The 12,253-nt window shown below is 42.6% G+C and overlaps 1 protein-coding gene and 1 pseudogene across 1 annotated transcript; one reads left to right on the top strand and one right to left on the bottom strand.

Moving 5' to 3' along the window:
- Positions 1–4,007: 4,007 nt before the first annotated feature.
- On the top strand, positions 4,008–5,014 carry LOC119567796 (olfactory receptor 14A16-like). The gene has a single exon (XM_037915134.1). It carries the CDS (start codon positions 4,008–4,010, stop codon positions 4,920–4,922), a length of 915 nt encoding a protein of 304 aa, XP_037771062.1. The 3' UTR covers positions 4,923–5,014.
- A 4,086-nt stretch (positions 5,015–9,100) lies between these two features.
- LOC119567664 lies at positions 9,101–10,205 on the bottom strand (annotated as a pseudogene).
- Positions 10,206–12,253: the final 2,048 nt, after the last annotated feature.

The raw sequence follows: 12,253 nt of genomic DNA, 5'->3' as shown, positions 1-12,253 counted from the left end.
AATGAGGTCTGTGATTGATCCAGTCATTAGTACCTCGCAGTTTAACAGTACAAGGCAGCAGAAGGAAACTGGAAGTTATGGAGGGGCGTATAACTCTGGAAGCCCTTGGTCAAATGACAACAAATTTGGAACTCGAATGCTACCCCAGGACTGCCTGAGGCACCCAAATTTCAAAGCTATCCGAGTAACCATTCAGCTTTTAGTGCACTTCCAAAAACTGAGTTTTAAACCATACAAAATGGCGGGAATGGAAATCCTCTAGCCCTCCTTCTGTATTGGCACAAGCGCACAATAAGACACGCAGACTTTCTTAAATTCCATTCTCATTTTGGGTCCCCCAAGATTTAGTGGGGGGTAAAATGAGAGAGATTGAGACCATTTTAACCTGCATCACATCAATAGTTTGATCTCTAGCTTTAAGCAAAATAAACAAACCTAGAAACTTGTTACTGGGCTCATATCTCCACAACCCTTAGCTCAAATGACCCCACATTTAGGTCACTAATCCTACCCTGCACCTTCCTAAGGCACATTAAATTTCAAAAGAATCTGACTAAGCACGTCTTCTGTTTTTTCCTTTTTTTTTTAAAGAAAGGAGGACCTTTAAACAGAAGTCATGGTGCAACCTTAACTAGAAGGGCGTTGCTGTGATGGTAATAATATTCATCAGTTTATTTACTGGTTGGGTACCCATCTTGCAGGTTTCTATGAACCCTGCTATTGGAATATTCCAAGAGCATTGAGATGGGATTGTGATGTTCAGCAATGAGAACCTCAGAGACAGGAACAAACAAAAAACTGAACATCACGGCACAGATATTTAGCTCATGTAACCTGGCCGAGTTCCATAGCACTCTGCCAATTTACATTGGCTGAGGAACTGGTCTAATTGACTTCAGTGGGGCTGGGGCTGATTTACACAACAGTTGTTTGGGGATCTGGACCCTTTGAGTCCAAGGCAGCTAGAGGTGATTTACAAAAACTGGGGCACTGACCCATTCACTCCAGTGGAGCTACCCTGATTTGAACTTGCTGAGGATCGGAACCATTGATTCCAATAGGTCGAGGGCTGATTTCTACTCTCTGGCTCTTTGTATTTCATCAGTTTCTCTGACATGAATGTGTCATGTAAATTACACATTTTTAAACAGTGCATCTGCAGCCAAAGGAGCCTTTTATTTTAATGTTGTCTGCAGAAAGGAAAACAATGTTACTACCAAGAAAGCAAGAAAGAAAGAAAAAAGAAAGAAAGAAAGAAAAGGAAAGACCTGGGCTATTCATCCCAATAAAAGTCGAAGATCAGATGCAGAAAATCTCCACAACACTGTCCCCAGTTCTCTCCCAAGTGGGAATGAATCGCTCTGTCACCCTTAGAAGTTATACTTGTAATTAATCCCAGTGGACAAAGAGCTAGGAAAGAGGAGACTGGTTACGAATGTTTGACTCTTCTTTGGTTCAGTTTCACAGGCAAAGGATATGGGTTGGAAACCTTGTCATGGGCCAGATCCTCAGCTGGTGTAAATGGATGTAGCTCCCTGAAAGTCAATGAGTCAGATCCCCAAGTGGTGTAAATAGCCCTTGCTACTCTGAAGTCAGTGGAAGTGTATCAATTTACACCAGCTCAGGACCTGGTCCTTAGTTTTTAGTGTTTGTCTCTCAGTGAGGAACTCAAGCAGCCAGGGCAGCCTGAGCTGTGGGTTCCTCTGGTGGCTGCATCCCAAGAGCTGCTGGTGCAATGCAGGAGAAAAACATCTCTGCTCCCCTAGAGGTGACTATGTGGAGTTAATGAAGGAACAGGCTATTCCAGGCCAACTGAGACTCTGGTGCCAAGAGGCTCTTAGCTATTGTAGAGCCCATGTCTGTGCTACAAATATATGTTTTATTTTGTCATCCTGTGGGGACCCCCTTTGTGATCCAGCCCTGCCTTGTTTTTAGCTACAGGTCCTTCAAGAGATGCTGTCATCATGTGAGATGCAAGGCAGGTGCTGTTCCCCCTCTGGGGGGTTAGGGTCAACTAGGGCAGGTTGTCAGGATGGTTTGCTCCTGAGGTGAAAGCAGAGCTGGGCTCACAGCCCTGGAGACCAGATTCAGCTATTTAGCCCCAGAGCAGGGATATCTTGGGCTGTGACCTTGTCTGAAGCCGGCACAAACCAGGATCAGCTCTAGAGATGGGAGTGTCTTTCAGTCCCTGATCCCATTTAGTCCATCACCTTTCACCCAAGCCTACCCTATGAGGGAAGCAGGGAGCGCCCATCTGTGCTAGGAACTGCAGAGAGACCCCCGCAACTCAGGACATCCAGCGAAGGGATGCGACAACAGCTGGTGGATAATACAGTGATGGGGGCAGGAGAGAGAGAGAGAGAGAGAACCAAACAATCCTGGCAGTGCGTGAATAGATAGATTAGATTAGATTAGATAATGACCTATGATTCCTAACACAGTCGGATCAAATGCATCGCAAATTGGAATAAAGACCAACAAAGTAAGTTTTCTATTTCAATTAAATATGTTAGAGTATTAATATATGGGGCAAATTTAATAAAAGAAATATGAATTGTAATTAGAACTCTTTAAGACTTTTACTATCAAATTATGCAGATATCTAGAGGTGATCAGATTTTTTTTTTGCACCAGAAAAAATTGACTTTTCATTGAGGTTGTGAGAACCAAACAGTTTCAGCCGAAAACTGTTGGAACCTGAAAATTTTTAGGCATAATGAAAACAAGTTTTCATTTTCATGGATATCAGAGACTTTCCATGAAAATATATTCAACTGAAAACTGAATTTTCCTTTGAAATAAAGTAGAAATTGTCTGACTACTCCTAACTGGAAACTTAGCTTTAAGCCAGGGTGGGGAACATGAATATTGTCCAATAACACCATAATTTCCAACCCCATTCCCTCTATTGCAATCTTGTTTGTCTGTTTCAAAGGGGTAGCTGCAGGATGGTAAAAATGAGTAAATAGCAAAGTTGGTCGCCCAGAGAATGTGTTTTAAACTTACTAACCTCTCTAAATTGAAGCCCTGAGAGTTGAAGCTTCCAGACAAAGCCTGTCTCTTTTTATCCTACCCAAGGACAGGCAGCAGGTTGATGGAACTAGAACCCAGATCTCCACTTCTACCATCATAGCCTCTGTCCCACACTGCTGCCTGCTAAACAAAAATACTGTCAACGTGCACAGAACATGTACATAGAAAGACACAATCCATCCCCAAAAGAGTTCACATTCAAAGTACACAAGACAGACAAAGGGAAGGGGAGGAAAGAGAGGCAGCAGTGACTGCTCCATGGTCACAAAGTGACAGAGGCAAGACTGAAACCGAAGTCTCCTGACTCACACAGCAGAGAAATAAAGTCACAGAGGGGAACCACACAACCTAGCAGTAACTGAGCTATGCGACCAGCCCACCATCACCCAGCAATGGGAGTGAAGCTGGGATCTGGTGCCATAAATCAATGTGTAAGTAGGCATCAGGCGGTATGTGGGATGTTGGGGTGGAATCATCACAGAAAAGCTGCTATGCGGGAAGCTGGGTGATTCTGTGCTGTGTTTCTCAGTTAAGTGGAATCAGACTGTGCTGGCATTTTAGTAGTTGAGTTGGCCAAGTTGTGAGCCTGCTGTCTGTAGCAATAGGGGCATAATTTTGGCTCAAATTGTTGGATTTGGATTGCACACTGTTCCATCTTTCATACTTCATTTGATCAAGCCACATCATGGGCCAGATCCTCAGATGGTGTAAACTGACCCAGCTCCAGTGACTTTAAGGGAGCAAAGCCAATTTACACTCCTGTGATAACGCACCAGAGTAGTGCTCTGGTTGTGAGCGGTGAGGAGCCCTCACTACTCCAGTCAATGGAAGTGACAAGTGCTGTGCACCTTTGACATTCACATCATGAGATATCATGGAGAGGGGAATCAGAGTCATTCCCTCTCTCACTATACCCCTGACCATTGCTCTTGTCCTTCCCTCCACAGTCATCACACGATGAACTAAGAAGGAAAATGTCCAACCGAACCACCGTAACTGAGTTCCTTCTCCTGGGATTCTCTGATGTTCGAGAGCTGCAGATTTTGCACTTCATGGTGTTTCTAGTGCTTTACCTGGCAGCCCTGACAGGAAATCTTCTCATCATCATAGCCATAGCTCTTGACCACTACCTTCACACCCCCATGTACTTCTTCCTGATGAGTTTGTCCATCCTAGACCTCGGCTCCATCTCTGTCACAATCCCCAAATCTATGGCCAATTCCCTTATGAGCACCAGGTCCATTTCCTATTCTGGATGTGTCGCCCAAGTCTTTTTCCTCGTCTTCTTTGCTGTAGCTGAATTTGCCTTACTCACCATCATGGCGTACGATCGATACATTGCCATCTGCAAACCACTGCACTATGAGACTATAATGAATAGGAGAGCTTGTGTCCAAATGGCAGCCAGTGCCTGGATCAGTGTAATTCTCTATGCTTCATTGCATACTGGGAACACGTTTTCGATCACCTTCTGTGGAGGCAACATGGTGGATCAGTTCTTCTGTGAAATCCCCCAGCTACTCAAGCTTGCCTGCTCTAACTCGTACTTCAATGAATTTGGGGTTATTGGATTTGGTGTGTGTTTAGCCCTAATTTGCTTTGTTTTTATAATTGTGACATATGTTCAGATCTTGACCAAGGTATTGAGAATCCCCTCTGAGCAGGGCCGACATAAAACCTTCTCCACATGCCTTCCTCACCTCATTGTAATTTCCATGTTTGTTGCCACTGCTGTCTTTGCCCACATGAAACCCATCTCCAGTTCTCCGTCAGCTCTGGATCTCGTGGTGGCTGTTCTCTATTCCGTGCTGCCACCAGTGATGAATCCGATCATCTACAGCATAAGGAACAAGGAAATCAAAGCTTCCCTGAGGAAACTGACTGGGTGAAGGTTATTCAACTAGAATAAAATGTCTGCATTTCTCTGATGAACATGGTTTTATCTGTGTTTTTTTTCAAATACAATCAACTGATGACATTATTGTCCCCATAAGAATATGGTGTGTGATTTTTTTAATGCAAAATACTGTATGTACAGTGGTAAATCCACACTAACTCCACTAAGACAGTGGAGTTCTTCTCGGTTTATACTGGTATAAGTAAGATGAAAATCTATCTATCTGTCTCATGCTTTTATACTGCCACCCCTCACCATGTTATCTGAGTACCTTCCACATAAAATCAGTAGCCATTAGAAAGTAGCCAGTGGACTTTATGGAGTCTCTGGTTCTTCTCCTTTTTGGGAGTCAAAAGTTTGCTTGGGGTATGATGGCTTTTGGGTTTCTGTTTGCTGGTGTGACAGAGTGGGATATGGCAGCATCAGATCATGAACTCTGCGTTTTGCTGTCTGGGTAAATATTGACATGGTGACTTCAGAAGTCTGGGCTTGCTCAATAGCCGTCTATCGCTCTTTGTTCATGGCAGCTGTCCTACCTGAGAAAGGTGAATGTTACTTTGCTGAAGAAAGAAGAGAAATCACTCAGAGAAATCAAGACTGAAGTCTGGGGCCTTTGACTTTTGTTGCCTTTCACCTACAGGCCCTGCTGCATGAAACAAGTCTTTTGCTGTATAGGGAGTCTGGAAGTGATGTTTGGGAGGGCGGCGGCATGGCTGGTGGGTCTGGAAGTCTTAATTTTAGCACACAACGAAGAGACAGGGGACCTATTTAAGTGCAGAGTCCTACCCTGTGTGAGGTGCCAACCATAATCCCATGTATGAAGGACTTGCAGGAGCTCATTCTATCGAGTCTAATCTATTATCTATCGTAGAATTCCACACTGTACCCATCACCATGCTATCTGAGCGCCTTCCACATAAAATCAGGAGCCATAGCAAAGCCCCTAGTAGACCCTAAGGAGCCAGGGACTCCATTCTTTTTTTTGTTCTTCCCCTCAGGGTAAAAAATATGATTGTGGTATCAGTGCAGTTTGGTTCTTGCTTCTTTCTCAGATTTTTTAAATTTTATTTTAGGCTATTTTTTGTTTTTGTTTTTTTTTTACTGGTGGATTGATTTGTTTCTTTATGAAGTGGGAGTGCCTGGGCACAGGAGCACCGGAAGCTCCTTAGAAGTGGGGGCGGGGGGCACCGACACCTGAACCAAGGCCCCACCCCCACACGGCCTCTTCCCCCCAAGGCCCTTCCCCATGCTTGCTCCTCTCTGCCCCCTCCCCACCATCGCTCACCCTTAAGGCCAGTAAAAAGTGGGAGAACATAGCTCTCCCACTTTTAAAAGCGATGGGGCCATGGCCCCCTGCCCACCCCATCTCCATTCTGGTTCCTCTGCCTGGGGAGATGTTGAATGTTTGGGTAGACAGTGTTGTCAGTGTTTTCTCATTTATTGGGCGTGCCCGTATGTCATCTCTTTGATGGAGTTTTCCGAGCAATGGGTGAAGTAATAGCTTGCATTGGCCCAATTTCTGTTGTTGGGAGAGACAAATTTCCAAGCTTACAGAGAGCTCTCCTTCAGGTTTGGAAAAGGTGTCACAGCTAAATACAAGTTTCAGAGTGGTAGCCGTATTAGTCTGTATCAGCATGTTTTAAATTTTCATCCAGATTTGGGATAAAAACTAATATCAAACTATTGAAATTTCCTCTACAATGAAAATTCCAACCGGCTCTAATTAGGGCTGGGTCTTCCAAAGATGCCAAAGGGACATAGGTGCAAAAATTCTATTGAAACTCTCTCAGGATACTTTGGTAAACCCAGCCTATGTCTTTACACTCCTTTGAAATCCCCAGCCTTAATAAGTAAAACACTTTCCAAAAGGTAGGGGGATACAAAGGTAAAAGTTAAAGTTTATTTACACTTTGATGATAAGACTGGTCTAGATACAAATATACAAAAATACAAATAAGTCAGACATCAAGGCCAAGATATGTAAAGGTATTTAGGAACCTAGTGGGATTCTCAAAAGCATCTAGGTGTCTATCACCCATTAAAATCAACAGTTCCCATCAACAGATGATGACACTAAACTGGGAGGAGTGGTAGATACGCTGGAGGGTAGGGATAGGATACAGAGGGATCTAGACAAATGAAGGATTGGGCCAAAAGAAATCTGATGAGGTTCAACAAGGACAAGTGCAGAGTTCTGCACTTAGGACGGAAGAATCCAATACACCGCTACAGACTAGGGACCGAATGGCTAGGCAGCAGTTCTGCAGAGAAGGACCTAGGGGTGACAGTGGATGAGAAGCTGGATATGAGTCAACAGTGTGCCCTTGTTGCCAAGAAGGCCAATGGCATTTTGGGGGGTATAAGTAGGGGCATTGCCAGCAGATCGAGGGACGTGGTCGTTCCCCTCTATTCGACATTGGTGACATCTGGAGTACTGTGTCCAGTTTTGGGCCCCACACTACAAGAAGGACGTGGATAAATTGGAGAGAGTCCAGCGAAGGGCAACAAAAATGATTTGGGGTCTGGAACACATGACTTATGAGGAGAGGCTGAGGGAACTGGGATTGTTTAGTCTACGGAAGAGAAGAATGAGGGGGGATTTGATAGTTGCTTTTAGCTACCTGAAAGGTGGATCCAAAGAGCATGGATCTAGACTGTTCTCAGTGGTAGCTGATGACAGAACAAGGAATAATGGTCTCAAGTTGCAGTGGGGGAGGTTTAGGTTGGATATTAGGAAAAACTTTTTCACTAGGAGGGTGGTGAAACACTGGAATGTGTTACCTCGGGAGGTGGTGGAATCCCCTTCCTTAGAAGTTTTTAAGGTCAAGCTTGACAAAGCCCTGGCTGGGATGATTTAGTTGGGGATTGGTCCTGCTCTGGGCAGGGTGTTGGACTAGATGACCTCCAGAGGTCCCTTCCAACTCTGATATTCTATGATTCTGTGAACAGTTATGTTTTGAGAACTATCAGTTAGCCAGTTTTTAATCAATTTACTGTTGTTTTTGTGTAGTGTCATTTTTTTTAAATAGTGTGATGTTACCCTGAATCAAACCTTTAGAAAAATCCAAGTCTATTACATCAACACCATTGCCTTCATCAATCAGAAATGTCACAGTTAAATCAAGTTCATTTGATAAAAAACACTTTCTGTGAAAACATATTGATCACCATTAATTGAACTTCTTTCTCCCTCCTTTGTAATTCCTTTTTGTTGAAAAATGACCATTTTCAAAAATGAACATTTTTTGTAAAGAACTGTTGATTTAGTGAATTTTTCTTTTCTTCTTTTAATTAAATTTTTATTTCAATTTTTGACAACATTTAAATGGAAAACTTTATAAAAAATGTTATTGACTTGTTTCCATTTACCAACATGTAAGACCCCCAAACTTAGAACCCTTAAAAAGGGAAATAAGTTTGATTTTTTGAAATTCTTCACTAATTAAAAAAAAAAAATCCACCTTCGTTGTTGATCATTCTGTATTTCCTGCATGTTGTTCTTTAGTCTGCTGTTTAATAATTCTTCAGATATTGAATCAGGGAAAAGACACAATGTCGTGTGAGCTGGCCAACCAGTCATACATCACAGATAATGAAAACTCTGGAGTTGCTACAAATTTAAACTTAGAACAAACTTCTGAGTGCAGATTCAGTGTCACTAACTTCTTGATCCTGCACACGCTTTATGCACAAGCTTTCGTTGCTAGTGTGAGTAGTCCCATTAGAGTCAACTGGACGACTCAAAATAATATAATTTAGCAGCTGAGTAACGATCTCAGGATGGGGGCCTAAATGTGAATTGCTAAAAGTAATGTCCACATAGGGCCTGATCTAAAGGCCATTTAATTCAGTTGAAAGATGATCATTGATGCCAATGGGCTGTTGATGAGACCTCTCGAGAGATTTTAAGGGACAGATTTTCAAAAGTATTTGTAGCTACCACTGAAATCAATGGGATTTGGTGCCTCATCTGCTGAAGTGCTTTGGAAAAACCCACTAAACAACTATCTGCATCTTTAGACACCTAAATATCTTCGAAAATATGCCCCTTAGGAGCTCATGTCTGGTAGATTTTTAATAAAAATTAGGCTCCTAGAAGCCACATCTTTAATGGTATTTAGGGGCCTATCTGAATCTTTAGGTGCCTAAATTCCTTTGCAAATCTGGCCCTCAGGCACTTCTGAACATTTTACCCAAATACAAAAGTTGTAAATGTAAAATTGGAACCAGGATTAAAAGAACAGCAACAAGGACAGTTACTACCAAAGGGAACATGAGCACAGGCTGAGAATCAGACCCAGTAACATCTAAGCCATTCAAAAACAACTTCATGTCCCACTGAATAACCTTCCGTAAAGCCACTTTCACCTCTTTGTTTCTCAGACTGTCAATGAAGAGGTTTAACAGCGGAGTTACAATAGTATTCAAAGTGTTGACAGTCTTGTTCATGTCCAAGGCATTCTGTCTGGAAGGCCTGACATACAGGAAGATGGTGGAGCTGTACCATATAATCACAAGAGTGAGATGGGCAGAGCAAGTGGAAAAGGCCTTTTGCTGGCCTTGGGCTGACGGATGCTCAGTATGGTGGAGAGGGTGTAAATGTAGGAGACCAGAGTTATTGAACATAATCCCAGGATGACGATGATCGAGATGATAAAAGCTGCCATCTCAATCACATAGGTGTCTGTGCAGGAGAGAATGATTAAGGAATCTATGCTGCAGAAGAAACGAGTAATGACATTAGTGCCACAGAAGGACATCCTAACTATCAGAGATTCTGGGATAGAAATAGCCAGGAAACTATACACCGAGGAGCCAAGGGCCAGCTGAGCAGACAAGAGGTGCTGTCCATGATGGTGCTATAGAGTAATGGGTAGCAAATAGTCAGATAGCAGTCATAGGCCATGGCAGAGAAGAGGAAATATTCTGTGCAGCCCAGGGAGAAAATGAAGTACATCTGCAGGATGCAGCTACTAAAGGGGATGGTTCTACTTTTCCCCAGGAAAATCGCAATGGTCTTGGGAACGCAGGCTGTGGTGTATCATATCTCCAGCAAGGAGAGGTAGCAAAGGAAGAAGTACACGGTGGTGCGGAGTTGATGGCTGGCCCTCACTAGGACTACAATGGCAACATTTCCTGCAACTGTCAGGACATATGTCACGGTAAACACCACAAAAAGAGAGATCTGCAAATATTGACTACTGCGGAAGCCCAGCAGGATAAATTCCTGTATCCTGGACTGGTTTTCCTTCTCTATTCCGGTCACAGGCTCCATCTGTCAAGATACAAGAGACCATAATTCAGGAGAAGCTTTGTTACATGGATTGTTAGACATCACAGGTACAGTTTTCAAGGGTGAGTGTCAAGGTTCCTTCCCCACTCTGAACTCTAGTGTACAGATGTGGGGACCTGCATGAAAGACCCCCTAAGCTTATTCTTACCAGCTTAGGTTAAAAACTTCCCCAAGGTACAAACTTTGCCTTGTCCTTGAACCCTACGCTGCCACCACCAAGTGTGTTACACAATGAACAGAGAAAGAGCCCACTTGGAGATGTCTTCCCCCAAAATATCGCCCCAAGCCCTATACCCCCTTTCCTGGGGAAGGCTTGATAAAAATCCTCCGCAATTTGTACAGGTGAACACAGACCGAAACCCTTGGATCTTAAGAACAATGAAAAAGCAATCAGATTCTTAAAAGAAGAATTTTAATGAAAGAAAAGGTAAAAGAATCACCTCTGTAAAATCAGGATGGTAAATACCTTACAGGGTAATCAGATTCAAAACATAGAGAATCCCTCAAGGCAAAACCTTAAGTTACAAAAAGACACAAAAACAGGAATATACATTCCATTCAGAACAAACTATTTTACCCGCCATTAAACAAAAGGAAATCTAATGCATTTCTAGCTAGATTACTGACTAACTTTTTACAGGAGTTCTGAGCTGCATTCCTGATCTGTTCCCAGCAAAAGCATCACACAGACAGACAGACCCTTTGTTCCTCCCCCTCCAGCTTTGAAAGTATCATGTCTCCTCATTGGTCATTTTGGTCAGATGCCAGCAAGGTTATCCTAGCTTCTTAGCCCTTTACAGGTGAAAAGGTTTTGCCTCTGGCCAGGAGGGATTTTATAGCACTGTATACAGAAAGGTGCTCACCCTTCCCTTTATATTTATGACAGTGCCTAAATGATATAGAAGTCTAAATCCCATTACAAAATCATGTAAGTTGCTTAGGAGCCTAAGAGCTGGAGTTTCAAAAGTATTTAGATGCCAACGGTGCAGACTGACAAAAATGCTTAAGCAAGTTAGGCACCTAATCTGGTTAGGTGTTTTTGAAAATCCCACTGAGCATCTATCTGAAGCTTTAGACATCTTCATACTTTTGAAAATCTGGCTCTGAAAGATTAAAGCTCTTTTGAAAATTGGTTTTAGGCTCTCAAGTCACCCAGGGCCAGATTTTAAATGGTATGTAGGCATGTAGAGGGATTTTCAAAAACACCATGGCACCTAAACTCATTGATTTCATTGATGCATAGATTCCAAAGTCAGAAGGGACCATTGTGATCATCTGACCTTCTGTATAACACAGGACATAGATCTTCTGCAAAATAATTTGTAGAGCAGATCTTTTAGAAAAAAAACATCCAATCTTGATTGAAAAATTCTCAGTGATGGAGAATCCACCCTGACCGTTAGTAAATTGCTCCAAAAGTTAATTACTCTCACTGTACGCCATATTTCCAGTCTGATTTTGAGTATCTTAAAGTTCCAGTCATTGTATGCTGTTGTCCCTTTCTATGCTAGACTGAAGAGACCATGAAGGAATTTATTAACCTTCTTTTTGTTAAGCTAAATAGATTGAGTTCCTTGAGTCTATCACTATAAGGTGTGCTTCCTAAACTTTTAATCATTCTCATGGCTCTTCTCTGAACCCTCTCCAATTGATCAACATCCTTTTTGAACTGTTGACACGAGAACTGGACATAGACTTTTTCCTGTTTATGCATCCAAGAATTGCATTAGTCCTTTTGGCACAGCATCACACTGGGAGCTCATGTTCAGCTGATTTATCCACCATGACCTCCAAATCTTTTTCAGAATCACTGTTTCCCACAATAGAGTTCCCCATCCGGCAAGTATGTCCTACATGCTTTGTTCCTAGATGTATACATTCACATTTAGCCATAGTAAAATCATATTGTTTGCTTGAGCCCAGCTTACCAAGAGATCCAGATCGCTCTGTAACCCTGTCCTCTTCATTATTAACTACTTCCTCATTTTTGTGTCATTTGCATACTTTATCAGTGATGAGTTTATGTCATC

The sequence above is a fragment of the Chelonia mydas genome, chromosome 14 (assembly GCF_015237465.2).
Source record: "Chelonia mydas isolate rCheMyd1 chromosome 14, rCheMyd1.pri.v2, whole genome shotgun sequence".
NCBI classification, from domain to species: Eukaryota; Metazoa; Chordata; order Testudines; family Cheloniidae; genus Chelonia; species Chelonia mydas.
Note: the sequence above shows the minus strand (reverse complement) of the source record. Positions and strands in the feature narration are given on the sequence as shown.